We start from the raw sequence: 17,141 nt of genomic DNA, 5'->3' as shown, positions 1-17,141 counted from the left end.
GCAGTGTTTTTTATTCCAGATCTCCAACGAATGCAACATTTTGCTTTTATTATATAAAGGAACTAGGGGTTATGGAGGAGGGGGCAGTGGGGCCATGGTGCAGCAGACAGGAAATTGGAGTTCAAACCACAACTAAATCAGCTGTGATCCGACTTGAAAGCCAAATGGCCTACTTCTGCTCCTAAATCCTATGTTCCTAGATCCTTGAGGGACACCAAAAGGTGATGATGTGGAATTATAGACCAGTAAATAAAGAATAGCTATGATTTCATTCTAAATCTTGAAGCACAGAAATATTTCCCCTGGATTATTAGCATCAACTCGAAAGCAACAAAAAGGTATAATTAGTTGTAAAAACATATTAGAATTTCTCGTGTAACTACATTTTACAAAGTACAATGGACCATGCATACAAACATACCAGGTGCTCCAGGAGAGAAGCTCGAAGGTCAAGATCCAGAGTCCAGATATGCAGCCCACGGGATATCAAATGAGCGATTATTCCTGCAGCAAAGTAACTGACTTCCACTTCCTTGTTGTGTAATAAAACACTAAAACAGAAACACAAGGTGTATTACAGAAACAAAAGTTTTCCCCCGAAGAATCTACTGAACAGAACTTGGACCACAGGTTCCCTCAAACTTTTCTCCAAGCAAAGTTAATTTCAGTAAACCTCTTTCATAATATGAAATTTTCAAGACCCAGAATCATCCTTGATAAGCTAGGACCTCACTAACCTACAATGGCTTCTCTCCCTCCCAAAATATTGAATGTACAATTTTCCTCTTCTAAATCTTTGCATGGTTTCTCCCCCATTCTATGTCTGCAATATCTTCCAGCTCTATATTCTCTCTGACCTGCACAAGCAATCATGCCCGTCTCTAGCCTTTTACACAACTCATTCCCTTTGTCCTTTCAGTAACACCTGTGCCTGCAGCTGTCTGGCTTCTATTCTTGAATCTTTCACTAAATCCCTCCCTCTCCTTTAAAAACCTCAAAACTTACTTCTTTACCCAAGCTTTCAATCACTCCGCTAACCTCCCTCATGGCTTGATGTCAGTTCCTTCTGCCTCTGATGCATTGGAGGTTTTTTTTTTAAGATGCTATAGAAATGCAAGTTGTTGACACTCTTCTCAAACCTTCAAATGTATCAATGGCTCTCTGAATGTACAGGGATTAAAATAAATCAGAAAGTATTTGAAATATCATCTTACCATTGGATTATACAAGGTTAAAATAACCAGTTTCAACTTTTAACCAAAACGTGCTCAAATACATCAAGCAAATGACTGTTGTAAAGGCATAAACTTTTGCTGAGTTCATTCCAGAGGGACCAACAGCTTTCTACTATCACACCCAAGTTACCAGCATCCTTACTAGAGTCTTGACAGGAGGACATCATAAGGTTTTAGCTTGTCCTCCAACAGACATCCATACACACACTTCCCAGTAGAAGTCACTGAATAGGTAAGCAGAAGCAACTGGCCAATATCCTCCCTAATCTGGGGTGGTAAGTATAATTGTGCAGCATTCCAATTGTTGGTCCAACGATTATAAACATAGCACAGACCACAAATCAAAGTCAAAGAGGAATGATTTATCTAGAAACATTTAATCATTTCCGAATCTCACATTTGAATGTTTCACCTTACTTTTGGCCAAGATGAACATATAAACTTTCATAACGTCTACTATATAAGTAACCCCTTACTTAAAAGAAAAAGCCACCTTTAGAGACACACAATAGATGCACCACGAATGATCTGCACACCGGATATTAGAATATATCAAGTTACATGTACATTCCAATGATGGATTTTTTTTTTAAAATTCAAGAACATTAACAACTTCTTTTAAGTATCTAACACCACTGCCACCCCCACCTCCCCCAAAACAATCATTTGTTTATTAGACTGGAACAAACAAAGTGAATTAATTTTATGAGCAAAACTCAACATAGCAATCTAATAGGGTTGGGTGTTAACAAGCCGTTTTATGGTTAGTTAGTTAGTGAAATTAAACCTCAACTATTACAATACACAGCAAAAATGCTTAAATTCCCAACCTCTTTCTCTATCACCCAAAAACTTTCAAATTTATACAGCATATTTCAATCTCAATATATTAAAATCTTTAATGCAACACATACAGAAACTATTTTATTACTTAAATGTGATTTTTTTAAAATCAGAAGATCATTTTCAAAATTGTCTAATCACCCTTTGAGATAAGTTCACAGAGTTATGGTCAATTCATTAGGGAAAAAAACAAAACATCAAAATTTTAAAGAATGTATGCACATTATTCATTTCTAGTCAATTCAATTTGTTAAAAGTGATCATTTCTGCTAGTCTAAATGAGCAAAGTAATCAGATCCTCCATAACACTGCATGCTCAGCCTTCAAAAAAAAACTTTGAAAGATTATACAGAACTATTTATTTTAAACATTCCTTGGTAGGAATAATACTTTCTACTGGGAGCCCATCACTTCCTCCAAACAGTGCCAAGTGGGATCTACTATTGAGAATTTTAAAAACAGAATGGTGGCAAAATAATTGCTACCTGATGTGTTCAATGAAGTTCTTCTTCATCAGTTGAGGGTGGAGTTCTTTCACTTCTGCTATGTTGTTCTAAAATGTAAAAAATATATTTGAATGACCATTAGAAACTCAGCATCTTAAAACAGATAACTTTTTTTTTCTGCTAAGGACATGGTTCCCACTCCCACACATTAAATTACTTAATTTTTTCTCCTTTCCCCTCATCTCCATCCACCATTCTAAGACGGCTGTAGGAAAGAAGCACAAGGCTGTAGATAACCTGCACCCAGGTCTCTAGCAATATCCATTTCAGTATACCTTTGCCTCAATTCTTTCTACCTCCTGAGTAAATACTGGCCTCTGAATGGCAATTGCCCACAATTATGGCAAAGATCTAGAACAAATTGTGCACAGCATCTTGGGTGCAAACCCACATTTTGTCACCGAGAAGTGCAGCTTAACATCTTTGGTCAATAAGCTGTACCATAATATGCTACAGCATGCCACTTGCCATTTCTTTTTCTGAAGTTTATCTTCTAGATACACCAAGGCTACTCACCAACAAACCCAGAACCTTTTGCTGGATGGATGGCTCACCCGGAAAGGACTGGAAATACAAAAGAAAGTCATTAATGTACTGCAAGAACATAAACTGCTTTAAAATATTGAATTAAATGAAAGAATTAAATTCCATGGAAGTGTAGAATGTTACAGCACAAAAATCAGGAAATTCAGTCCATCTCACCATGCTACCTGTCAGACAGAACTATTGATAACCATTGATGTCATTTCACCATACCCTTTAAAAATCGATCCACTTCTCTCTTAAATCTATTACAGACCATGTCTCCACTGCTGTGGAACAATTTTCTAACCTTTCTCCCTTTGGTAATGATCTTAAATATGTCTCTTAATTTTCACCTCACTGATTTACCCCATTTACTTCATCAAAACCTGATTATTTCCAAAACCTCCTATTATTTGGAGCAGCTACTAATTATTTTATACGATTATAAAACAGTAAGTGTACACAATGTCAATTTTCATTGTCACATTTATAGAAATCCTCAGTGATTTACATTAGCTTCCATGTATTTAGAAGGCATGTAAGTTTATGCCATGCTGATGTTTCCACCCCAAAAGATACAGTAGTTTCTCATTAGTAGCAACTTTGCAAGACATTTTGTTTAATACAATTAATATGTGCCACACCAGAATTTTACTTCAATTTTAGTCTTAAACATGTTTGTAACAATAATTTCAATTGTATTAGGTTGGTTTAATTACCAGCACTCTCTCCTGATAAGAAGGCTATGGGTTCAAGCCCCAAACCAGAACTTGAGCACATAATCCTAGACTGATACTCAATTACAGCACCCAGGAATGCTCTATCATCAGTTTCCTGTGTCAAAATTAGAAATTTTTGTCTTTGGTTTTTATATCAAATAACTATTACAAACCATGAGTTAAACCTCTGATGGAATATATAAGCATCTTACTTTAGGAAGGAAAAGCATGGAAAGGTCCAAGGGAAATTCACGAAGATAATAGCAAAGGTGAGAGAGGCTTTAATTATGAGGAGACTAAAAAAAAAATCAGATTTTATTTAATTAAAATTGAGAAATCTATTCCACTGGTCAGTTAGTTGGAAGTTACAGGATATAACCTAAGAACAAAACTAAAAGGGAGTGGTTAGGAGAAATATTTTTTTTCTTAAGCAGAGGTTAATTTGATCATTGAAAATTCTACCAGAAATCGTGATGAAAGCACAAGGGAAGCCAATAAAGGAAACTGAAAACAGAAAATTTAATTGGGTACAGGGAAAGGGTAGGGGTTGGGTTTAAGCTAATTACCCATTGAGCTATCATGGGCCAAGTAACATGCATCTGTTTTGTTTAAATTCTATGATTTTAAAATGTTCCATTGGCTGTTCCATTATTAGGTACAGGAAACACTATATGCAACAACCAGCCAAGTTATAAATCAAAAGTTATCTTTTATATGGTACAGCATGATAGAAATGTTAATATGTGCAGATTTATTAGAGTAATAAATTTTCAACAGTAAATAATTTTCAACTGTGGTCATGTGATAATGGTCTGGTTGAAATGCAGCACAGGAAAGTGTCACGAGACTATTCATACATTGCTTGATTTCTTCAAATTGTTTTACTTCAAAAATGAGATCGGGAGGATAAATGATCTAGGTCTGGCAGTTACTTTTTAGTTCTGTAATTGACATTTGGGTTTTCACGTATTCCACATTTAAAATCTCATTCTGAAAGATATACACAAAGACCGTATTCTGTTTACCAAGAACAAAGGAAGGCTCGTTAGTTCCATCCAAAGAAAGTTTTATTTCAAGAAACTAAGAAAAGCTGGTAGTTGCATTCTGAAAAGAACAGTTCCACCCATGTGGACAGTTTCCAGTTCTTTTCTGCATGTACTGTGCTATTTAGTATTTGTTTTTTTCTAAATTAGCCTTAATTAGAAATAAAATGTATAAATCCATAGTTTAGGCAATATTACATTGTGCTATTTGCTACTTTCTGAATGGACAGGAAATGTAGTGGCTATATTTTTCCCAGTAACTAATCTACCACCTTGGAGGTTATCAGACCTTGATTTTGCTAATTCAGCACATCAGGTAATAAATGGTGCAAATTACAGTTTGTAGGAATCATAGAAGCGGTTATTAAACCATTTACCTGAGAAAAGTGTTGATGCTCCCAATCATAGGATGTGCAGTTCTTCAGTTAATACATTAAATTGGCTTTGGTGGATGTTATTAATTCTACAGTGTTATTCAAAGATTAGTGGGTTCTCCTGGTTCAACTAGCACTCCACCAAATGAAGACTGAACTTGTTACATATATTTACCAATATAATAGTCATTGCATGTCGAAGTATGTGAAGCATTTTGAGATGTACCCCAGTGAGCTGCTTGTCTTATTTAAAACTGCAATGTGCATGTAGCTGCAGAAAAGAACAGCCATATAAATCCCTCAATGTCTTTTCCATATGAAATAATTCCAATCAAGGTGGACACACACTTGCTCCCAATGCCAACATTTTTGTAATAGTAGTATCCTGAGCAACAGCAGCCCTAGTACAAATCTTGAGTCTCAAGGAAAAACCTCTTGCCTGCATTCATTGCTTATCCTGAGTAACTTGAAGGAAATAAGGAACTAGGCACATTAGAACTGCACCTTTGCTCACAACTTATCAATACATCAGTACACTATAGCATGGAGACTACAGTGAACACATACCCTAGTGGATTAAGACACTGTACTAAGGCCAATTGTTTCTTTCATGACTAAAGCTGGAAGAGATTTTATTGTACATAAAACCCAGTAGTACTAGCAACTTCTATTTATAAAATGAAGCCTGCCATCAAAAATTAAAATCCTTAATGGCATCATGTGTTGATGTTCAAACAACCTACACATAGGCACTCATCATTAGGTTAAAAGAAGCAAATTAACATAGCTTTTAAAATAACAGACTACTTATTTAAATCACTTATTTAAATCACACTAACAGCCTCTTTTCTCACTGATTTCACTAAGAGGTAGTTTCAAATTTTCAGGTCAGTGATATTGGTACAGAAGGATGTGTGATTAGCTTATAATTCCCCATAGAGTATATTTCTATTCTCTGTACCATCAAATGGGAGAGGAGACCAGGCATTTCACCAAAGAATGGAAAATAAGTGGATAGGTCACTCAGGTCACACTTATACAGAACTTGGAGACAAAGGGAAATGTGTAGAAGAAAAAGCTAGTCCACTGATCAGTAGTGGGGAAACTGCTAGAGTCTATTATAAAAGGTTGTGATAACAAGGCACTTAGAAAATACCAATGGGATTAGACAAAGTCAACTTGGATTTATTAAAGGGAAATCATGTTTGACAAACCTACTGGAGTTTTTTTTTTGAGGACATAACTAGCAGAATAGATAAGGGAGAACCAGTGAATATGGTGTATTTGGATTTTCAGAAAGCTTTTGATAAAGTCTCACATAAGAGGTTTGTGGGAAAATTAAAGCAGATGGGATTGGGGGTAATATATTGGTATGGTTTGAAAATTGGTTAGCAGACAGGAAATAGACAGTAAGAATAAATGGGGTTTTTTTTGGAGTGGCAGGCGGTGACTGGTGGGGTATTGCAAGAATCATTGCTTGGCCCCCAGCTAGTCGCAATATATATTAATGATTTGGATGAGAGAACCAAATGTAATATTTCTGACAACATGAAACTTGGTGGGAATGTGTGTGATGAGATGGATGTTAAGAGGCTTCAAGGCGACTTAGGCAAGTTGAGCGAGTGGGAAACTACATGGCAGTTATAGTACAACATGGGTAAGTGTGGAGTTTGTCATTCTGTTTTTCGTACCCAAGTGGGCAAGTATTATTTAAACAGTGATAGATTGGGAAATTATGACTGATTCCTGGGATGGCAGGATTGTCGTATAAGGAGAGATTGGGTTAATTAGGCCTATATTTATTGGGAGTTGAGAAGAATGAGAGGGACCTCATTGAAACATATAAAATTCTGACAAGGCTGGACAGCTGGATGCAGGGATGATGTTTCCTTTGGCTGGTGGCAGGAGGAGGAGGGCGATCTAGAACAAGTGGTCACAGTCTCAGGATTCGGGATAGGCTACTTAGGACCGAGACTAAGAGAAACTTCTTCACTTAGGGTGGTGAACCTGTGGAATTCTCTACCATAGAAGGCTGTGGAGGCCAAGTCACTGCATATAATTAAAGGAGGAAAGAGATAGATTTCTAGCCTCTAAAGGCATCAAGGGGTATGGGGAGAGAGCAGGACTATGGCGTTGAGGTAGAGAATCAGCCATGATAATATTGAATGGCGGATCAGGCTCGAAAGGCCATTTGACCTACTCCTGTTCTCTATGTTTCTATGAGAAGGCTTGGGAGACACTTGGAAGAGGGCTGGGGAAAAGACATGATGGAAGAGGTGGAATAGGTTACCTGCCCAACTTCTTAAATCAAGGAATCACAATGTATGGAGAAACAGGAAAAAAGAAACAAAAACATGAAAACACATTACCTAATTTAAAAAAAAACAAAATTACCTCCAGTACTTTCATAAATAATTCTAAGCCCTGATTTTCTATAAAGTGCTTGCAGGTGGTCGGTGATTCATCAGTCAAGTTCCAAAGTGCACTAAGCGTAAACTTTAAAGTGGTATCCACTAATGACAGGGTTGTCTTCTGCTCTACTATATGCAGCAATTTCTATAAAACAGGAGAGAGAGTATGTAGTCCACAATATTTTACACAGTTATTATGAGCAAATATCTGGGAGCGGTAAAAGCCTTCTTTTTAATGAGTAAGACAGATGGAGGCGGCCTGGTTCAGCCTACATGTGACTCCAGACCCCACAGCAATATGGTTGTGTCTTAAATGTCCTCTGAACAAGGGCAATTTGGGATGGGCAATAAATGCTGGCCGAGCCAGTGACGCCCACATCCCATGAACGATTAAAATAGATCCAACACTTGTGTCTGGTCAGCTGGAACTCTCCAATTGTTTAAAAGATGCTCCTATACACCAATAAAGGTGAAAAGGAGGAGAGAATTGCATTTTTACAGTGCCTTTCACGACCTCAGGATGTCCCAATGCGCTTTACAGTCACAGAATCACACAGTGCAGAAGAGGCCCTTCAGCCCATCGAGTCTGCACCGACACGTGAAAAACACCTGACCTACCTACCTAATCCCATTTACCAGCACTTGGCGCATAGCCTTGAATATTATGACGTGCCAAATGCTCATCCAGGTACTGTTTAAAGGATGTGAGGCAACCCGCCCTCCCAGGCAGTCATTCCAGACCATCAGTAGAAGTACTGAAAGGTCGTGATGACTCGAAACGTCAACTCTTTTCTTCTCCGCCGATGCTGCCAGACCTAATGAGTTTTTCCAGGTAATTCTGTTTTTGTTTTGAATTTCCAGCATCCGCAGTTTTTTGTTTTTATCTTTTTGTTTTTATATCTTTTTGTTTTTATATACTTTTGAAGTGTGGTCACTCTTGGCAAGTAGCATTTTCTACATTACTTGTGCAAATTTGCTGCTGCAGTGTAGAAAATGGCCAGGTAATTTAGTGATATCAATGGACAGATAAATATTGGCCTGAACATGGGACCCACTCTTTTTAAAAATAGCGCCATGGGATCTTTTAATTCCACCTGAGAATATAGGTGAGACCTTATTTAACATTTAATCTTCTGCCCTTCCAACAGTGCAGCACACCCTCAGCACGGGAGCGTCAGCCTAGATTTTTTTCACTCAAGTCTCTGGAGTAGAATTTGAACCCACAATCTCCTGACTCAAGAAGCAAGAGTGCTATCAACTGAGCTGTGGCTGACAAATGAGCCCGTGGGTCACTCCTTGCTTTGACAATGGCCGCAAAGCAGCCCAGGCCAGAATATACTCTAGCAGAAGTTGATTTAGCACCTGAATCATCTTTCGAGAAACGAATATCGTATGAATGTCTGCAAATAAACAAACATTTACTTTGAGAAAACAGATTTAAAAAGAGAGAATTGATTAGATTCATTCATGTAAATCCCAATGCTTACAAGGGTCCAATACTAACCTGTGATAGATACACTGGGATAGAATTTCTGCTGAACATCATTTATTTTCTTCTTTGCAATAAAAAGATGGATTTACATATTTAAGAGTGGTAACCTAGTATAGTTTTACAAATGCAGCTGAAAACAGGCTCATCACCAAAAATAAACATATCTAATTTCCTTGTGGGGTGATTTGCTATTGCTACGGGGGAGGGTTTAAACTAACTTGGGAGGGATGTAGGAAATAGGAGGTAGTGTTAGATATCTGCGGTTTTCCAATCCGCTGATTCATTTAATTTTTTTTATTCATTCATGGGATGTGGGCTTCGCTGGCTGGGCCAGCATTTATTGCCTATCCCTAGTTGCCCTTGAGGTGACGGTGAGCTGCATTCTTGAACCGCTGCAGTCCATGTGGTGTAGGTACATCCACAGTGCTGTTAGGAAGGGAGTTCCAGGATTTTGACCCAGCAACGGTGAAGGAACGGTGATATATTTCCAAGTCAGGATGGTGAGTGACTGGAGGGGAACTTCCAGGTGGTGGTGTTCCCATTTACCTGCTGCCCTTGTCCTCCGAGATGGTAGTAATCATGGGTTTGGAAGGTGCTGTCGAAGGAGCCTTGGTGAATCCTGCATTGCATCTTGTAGATGATACACACTGCTGCTACTACTGTGTGTTGGAGTGAATGTTTGTGGATGTGGTGCCAATCAAGCAGACTACTTTGTCCTGGGGGTGTCCAGCTTCTCCAGTGTTGTAGGAGCTACACTCATTGAGGCAAGTGGGGAGTATTGCATCACATTCCTGACTTGTGCCTTGTAGATGGTGGGCAGGCTTCGAGGAGTCAGGAGGTGAGTTACTCATCGCACAATTCCGAGTCTCTGACCTGCTCTTGTAGCCACGGTATTTATATGGCTAGTCCAGTTCAGTTTCTGGTCAATGGTAACTCCCAGGATGTTGGGGGACTCAGTGATAGTAATTCCATTGAACATCAAGGGGCGATGGTTGGAGTTTTCCCCGATTCTCATTGACTCCAGTTTTGCTAGGGCTACTTGATGCCACACTTGGTCAAATGCTGCCTTGATGTCAAGGGCAATCACTCTCGCCTCACCTCGGGAATTCAGATCTTTTGTCCAATGTTTAACTAAGGCTGTAATGAGGTCAGGAGCTGAGTAGCCCTGGCGGAACCCAAACAGGGCATCAGTGAGCAGGTTATTGCTAATCAAGTGCTGCTTGATAGCACTGTTGATGACTCCTTCCATTACTTTACTAATGATTGAGAGTAGATGGGGCAGTAATTGGCCAGGTTGCGTTTGCCCTGCTTTTTGTGCACAAGACATACCTGAGCAATCTTCCACATAGCCGGGTAGATGCCAGTATTGTAGCTGTACTGGAACAGCAGCAAGTTCTGGAGCACAAGTCTTCAATAGTATTGCCAGAATATTGTCAGGGCCCCACAGCCTTGGCAGTATTCAGTGCCTTCAGCCGTTTCTTATTATCACGTGGCGTGAATAAAATTGGCTGAAGACTGGCATCTATGACGCTGGAGACGTCTGGAGGAGGCCGAGATGGATCTTCCACTCGGCACTTCTGGCTGAAGATTGTTGCGAATGCTTCAGCCTTATCTTTTGTACTGCTGTGCTGCTCCATCATGGAGGATAGGGATATTTGTGGAGCCTCCTCCTCCAGTGACTTGTTTAATTGTCCACCACCATTCATGACTGGATGTGGCAGGACTGCAGAGCTTAGATCTGATCCGTCAGTTGTGGGATAGCTTAGCTCTGTCCATCACTCGTTGCTTATGCAGTTTGGCACGCAAGTAGTCTTGTGTTATAGCTTCACCAGGTTGACACCACATTTTTAGATGTGCCTGGTGTAGCTCCTGGCATGCCCTCCTGCACTCCTCATTGAGCCAGGGTTGATTCCCTAGCTTGGTGATAATAGCAGAGTGGGGGATATGCCAGGCTATGAGGTTACAGATTGTGTCTGAGTGCAATTCTGCTGCTGCTGATGGCCCACAGTGCCTCATGGATGCCCAGTCTTGAGTTGCTAGATCTGTTCAAAATCTATCCCATTTAGCAGATTGTAGTGCCACACAACACTATGGAGGGTATCCTCAATGTGAAAGCAAGACTTCTTTTCCACAATGACTGTGCGGTGGTCAGTGGTCACTCCTACCGATACTGTTATGGACAGATGCAGTTGCGGCAGGCAGGTTGGTTAGGATGAGGTCAAGTATGTTTTTCCCTCTTATTGGTTCCCTCACCACCTGCTGCAGTCACAGTCTAGCAGCTATGTCATTTAGGACTCGGCCAGCAGTGGTGCTACCGAGCCACTCTTGGTGATGGACATTAAAGTTCCCCATCCAGAGTACATTCTGCACCCTTGCCACCTTCAGTGCTTCCTCCAAGTGATGTTCAACATGGAGGAGCACTGATTCATCAGCTGAGGGAGGGTGGTAATCAGCCCCATGTTTGACCTGATGTCATGAGACTTCATGGGGCCCAGAGTCAATGTTGAGGACACCGAGGGCAACTCCCTCCTGACTGTATACCACTGTGCTGCCAGTTCTGCTGGGTCTATCCTGCTGGTGGGACAGGACATATCCAGGTAGAGTCTGGGACATTATCTGTAAGGTATGATTCCGTGGGAATGACTATGTCAGGCTGTTGCTTGACTCGTCTGTGAGACAGCTCTCCCAATTTTGGCACTAGTCCCCCAAATGTTAGTAAGGAGGACTTTGCAGAATCGACAGGGCCACAATTGCCATTGTCACTTCCGTTGCCAGGTGGTCCGTCCAGTTTCATTCCTTTTGTGTCTTTGTTACAACTGTGTGGCTTGCTAGTCCATTTCACCCAGCATTTAAGAGTCGACCAATTGCTGTGGGTCTGGAATCACATGTAGGCCAGATCAGGGAAGGTCGAAAGATTTCCTTCCCTAAAAGGACATTCGTGAACCAGATGGGTTTTTACAACAATCGACAATGGTTTCATGATTATCATTGGGGTTTTTTATTGAATTCAAATTCCACCATCGTGGAAGGATTCGAACCTGAGCATTACCCTGGGTCTCTGGATTACTAGTCCAGTGAGGATGGACTACGCCTTCCCTGGATGAATTGAATCTTGAACCAGCATAAAAGATTGCACAAAAACAAAAGTGGAATTGGAGGTAACTCACATTTAAAATTCCCTCATCTGCTGTGCAGGTTTGACCAATTACACCAAGTTTATGGTGATATTGCCAATGTAAACAAGTGGAGACTATATCCCATTGTGTGGGTAATTGAAGAGATTTTTTAAAAAAGTATAGTGGAGGCAAAGGAAAACAAAGATTACCTTAACAATGAAGAGCTCTGTACCAAGTTGTGCTGTCTGTTCTGTGGAAAGCTGCAAAAAATAAAAGTCTTATTCAAAAATGACAAGTTGAGAATTTTTTGTAATGCATTCAAATTATTATTGAAGGCTGCGAGGGATATTACACTCAGACATTATCATTTCACTTTAAAAACCCTAGATCAAAACTAGCCCAGAATGTTAACTGTAAACATTTCAATTCAAGACTGTCAATCCAGTTCTTAATGGGTGCAAATCTTCAGCACAATGCTACCCATAATCAGTACTAATCAAAAATCTCACTCAGACAAGCAGGTAAAAATCAAGGAAAATCCAAAGTTATTTTACAAGTGCATTAAGAGTGAGAGGATAACTAAGGAAAGAGTAGGGCCCATTAAAGACCATAGTGGTAATGTGTGTGTGCAGCCGGAAGATGTAGGTAGGGTTCTAAATGAATACTTTGTGTCAGTGTTCACAAGCAAGAGGGACAACGTGGGTATGGAAATCAGGCAGGACTGTAAATATAATTAAAGAAATTAGCATAGAAAGGAGGAGGTTCTTAAGTGGTCTGGCAGGCTTAAAAGTAGATAAATCTCCAGGCCCGGATGAAATGTATCCCAGGCTGTTGAGTGAGGCAATGGAGGAGATAGGGGTGCTGGCAATAATTTTCAATGCCTCTCTAGCCATAGGAGAGGTGCCAGAGGACTGGGGGACAGCCAGTGTGGTACTGTTATTCAAGAAGGGATAAACCAGGGAACTACAGGCCAGTCAGTCTAACCTCAGTGGTGGGAAAACTATTGGAAGCAATGCTGTGGGACAGAATTAATCTACACTTGGAAAAGCAGGGATTAATCAAGGACAGTCAGCATGGTTTTATTAAGAGGAGGTCATGTCTGACCAATTTGATTGAATTTTTCAAAGGGGTAACCAGGTGTGGAGATGAGGGCAATGTATTTGACGTAGTCTACTTGGACTTCAGCAAGGCTTTTGAAAAGGTCCCACATGGGAGACTGATAACGAAGGTAAGAGCCCATGGGATCCAAGGCAATTTGGCAAATTGGATCCAGAATTGGCTAAGTGGCAGGAAGCAGAGGGTGATGGTCGAGGGGTATTTTTGTGACTGGATGCCTGTGTCCAGTGGGCTTCCACAGGGATCATTGTTGGGTCCCTTGCTGTTTGTGGTACACAATGATTTAGACTTGAATGTAGGAGAGTTGATCAGTAAGTTCACGGATGACACGAAAATTGGTGGGGTGGTAAATAGTGAGGAGGATAGCCTTAGGTTACAGGAGGATATAGATGTGCTGGTCAGATGAGCTGATCAGTGGCAAATGGAATTTAATCCGGATAAGTGTGAGGTGATGCACTGGGGCAGGACAAACAAGGCACGAGAATACACAATGAATGGTAGGACCCTGGGAAGTACCAAGGATCAGAGGGACCTTGGTGTACATGTCCAATGGTCCCTTAAGGTAGCAGGACAGGTAGATAAGGTGGTTAAGGCAGCATATGAGATACTTGCCTTTATTAGCCAAGGCATAGAATATAAGAGCAGGGAGGTTATGCTGGAACTGTATAAAATGCTGGTTAGACCACAGCTAGAGTATTGCATGCAGTTCTGAGATCCACATTATAGGAAGGATGTGATTGCACCAGAGAGAGTGCAGAGGAGATTTACCAGAGTGTTACCTGGGCTGGAGAGGTTTAGTTATGAGGAGAGTTTGAATAGACTGGAGTTATTTTCTCTGGAGCAGAGGAGATTGAGGGGGGACATGATTGGTGCATAAAATGAGGGGCATAGATAAAGTAGACAGGAAGGAACTTTTCCCCTTAGTGGAAGGATCAATAACCGGGGGCATAGATTTAAGGTAAGGGGCAGGAGGTTTAACGAGGATGTGAGGAAGAATTTTTTCACCCAGAGGGTGGTGGGAATCTGGAACTCACTGCCTGAAAAGGGTGGTAGAGGCAGAAACCCTCATAACATTTAAGAAGTATTTGGATGTGCACTTGCGATGCCATGGCATACAAGGTTATGGGCCTAGTGCTGGAAAATGGGCTTAGAATAGTTAGGTACTTGTTTGACCAGCACAGACTCCATGGGCCAAAGGGTCTTTTTCTGTGCTGTAGATCTCTTATGACTCTAAGAATGGCAAATGGAAAATGGAAAAGAAAAATCACACTGTTCCAATAGGAAATATTCTCTGGCCTTAGAGGTCAAGGCACATAGCTAAGGCACAAAAACAGAAAATGCTGGAAATACTCATGTTAAGCTTTTGATAAAACCCTAAAAATTAGCACTGTGTTGGTCTGAAGTAATTTTTATGGATTTTATCTTGAACACTTTTTGAACAGTTCAGGTTGAATTTTTTCTAGTGAGACAATTTATGGTTGTTAAGGCAGCTGCTTGCAGGGAACTGGTGTTAGTGGATTTTATGACCTAATTAATTTAAAGGTACCATAAAGTCTAGGTTCAAGGAATTGTGTGTGTTTTAATTACACTGTGCAATGGAGGGCTTCTTTGTTAGCTTTGAAGAAATAAACAAAATGTTATATTTAAACAAAACCATGTATTATTAGGCTTAATTGATTACCCATACCTATAGGGTAGAACATCTGTATTAGAGGAAAAAGTTTTATTTTCTGATATCACAGTAGGAAGTGTTGTTAACATTTGTCTTAATGGTTTCAGCAACAACCGGATTTGGGTTAAAATAGGTTGATGTGAATTGTTTACAATAGGCTGTGTTATTGATAAGAGAATGTAATATTGTTTGTAACTGAACTGTATCTACAAGGATGTGTCAGGGAATAAGGGATGGACATATGTCTTCAGTTTACATGACTCTAGTTACAGAGTGAGATGACACCAGATGACCCTCACCCTAAGTCAGAGAGAGATTAATTTGGCTTATTTCCAAATAAGGGATGAGAAGTAGGGATAAAAGTTGGAAATCAGTCTTCATTGGCACAGTTTTACTATGGCTTCTGTGGTATGATTCTTCTGACACACACAGTTCAACGTATTATCACTTTAAAGACAGAAGACATCGCCTGTGCTGGCAGCAATAGAGGAATCCTAGGATCTTGAGGGATAAGAAATTTCCATTTTGTCTTAACTGTTTTTGTTCAGTATATGTAAAATTTTGCTTAATAACTTCTACTAGTTTCATAAATTCGTATCTTGTTAGGTCAGGCACAACTGAGGAACTCCATTGTTAGATATTCGGATTAGGAATATAGATATTTTAATTAAAGGAGGGTTTCATACCTCAAAATCCCTAAACTTACACTCAGCAGATCTGGCAGCATCTGTGGGGAGAGAAACAGAGGTAACGTATTCAATGTTTCCTCTGTTTCTCTCGCCCCAGAGGATGTGGATCTGCTGATTATATCTAGCAGGGATGCTGAATAAATTTGAGGAGATAGATAGATTTTTAATTAGTAACGGGTTGAAAGGTTATGGGGGTGAGGGCGGGAAATTGGAGTTGAGGTCAAAATGAGATCAGCCATGATCAATTTGAACGGCGGGGCAGGCTCGAGGGTCTGAATTGCCTAATCCTGCTCCTTGTTCTTATGTTGTTTTTATTTCAGATTTCCAGCATCCACAGTATTGTGCCCTTGACATACTCTTGAAGTTGAGGGAGAAAATAGAGAAAACTTTACTTTGCATCCAAGTTTATGCAGAAAAAGGAGAAAAACCATTCTTTCCCAGAACCAACAATCCTTACTTGATTAATGCAAAGCATCACATTATACACACCTTTGCTGCTAAAATAGAGATAATAGCCACTGCCATCCTCTGCATGTTCTGATCTTCATGGTTACAAAGCCACTGCATTACCAATTTGGCTGCCTCAAACCTGAAAAATGAAAAGTTAATATTTACTATTGGATGAAAATTTTACACATTTATAAATTAAAATATAATAGTATAAGGATGAGTTGTAGGAGTGGCTATTATTACAGCACAGCTAAATTGCATACTTCACATTTTCCTGGTAACGATACAGCACATTTTTTTATGTTCTTCACTTGTATCTGTTCTTCCTGCCTTCCTCAATGCTCAGTTTCTTATCCTCTTCATTATCCCTCAGCTTATCTTTAGCGGAGATGATCTCTACTGATCTCCTTTCCTTACACTTTCACAACCCCTTTCCTCAAGTTTATAGGTCTAAGATCAACTTATTAACAGACCACTTATGTGCATTATTATTTAAATCAGTAATATTCCAGCTCTATCTCACAGATGGTCATTTTTAAATTGTGTTTGAAATTACCTGAAAGTCAAAAGCCACCGAAAATAACTACCAAAAGTTTATTCTGTAAGACAAAAAGATCAAGACCAGGCTTCAACCCATTGTTTTCTTATTTTACTTATCCCAGCCCTATATATCTGCATAGATTTGTGCATATGCTGCTGAGAAGGCATGATATTTATTAAAACAGGACACCCATTTCAGAGTTTTTCTTCCCTGTGCATGGACTCATCCCGGATCCTCATTCAGATCAGGAACTGAGTGGATATAGGACAAAGATGTTCAACCTACAACATTGGAGCAACATGCCTAAGCTTCATGGGGCTGCATATTAATCCTATTTTTGTTCCTATTTCTTATCTGTAGCATTCGTGTTTTTCAATTTTAAGTGTTTGGAGTTTTGGAAAGGGTTCCT

General features: G+C 39.8%; 1 protein-coding gene across 2 annotated transcripts in view; it reads right to left on the bottom strand.

The window, feature by feature from the left end:
* zyg11 (zyg-11 homolog (C. elegans)) overlaps window positions 1-17,141 on the bottom strand; it is a 55,416-nt gene that overhangs the window by 11,802 nt on the left and 26,473 nt on the right. For both annotated transcript variants that reach the window (XM_041208202.1, XM_041208203.1), the window contains 6 exons: window positions 16,231-16,330; window positions 12,474-12,524; window positions 7,640-7,801; window positions 3,101-3,148; window positions 2,564-2,631; window positions 422-551 (listed from right to left, as the gene is read on the bottom strand). In XM_041208202.1, coding sequence (XP_041064136.1) covers window positions 422-551; window positions 2,564-2,631; window positions 3,101-3,148; window positions 7,640-7,801; window positions 12,474-12,524; window positions 16,231-16,330 — 559 coding nt within the window. The remainder of the gene's footprint in view (window positions 1-421; window positions 552-2,563; window positions 2,632-3,100; window positions 3,149-7,639; window positions 7,802-12,473; window positions 12,525-16,230; window positions 16,331-17,141) is intronic.

This window comes from Carcharodon carcharias, chromosome 16 (genome assembly GCF_017639515.1).
Source record: "Carcharodon carcharias isolate sCarCar2 chromosome 16, sCarCar2.pri, whole genome shotgun sequence".
Taxonomy (NCBI): Eukaryota; Metazoa; Chordata; class Chondrichthyes; order Lamniformes; family Lamnidae; genus Carcharodon; species Carcharodon carcharias.
This window is presented reverse-complemented; position numbering and strand designations above follow the sequence as displayed.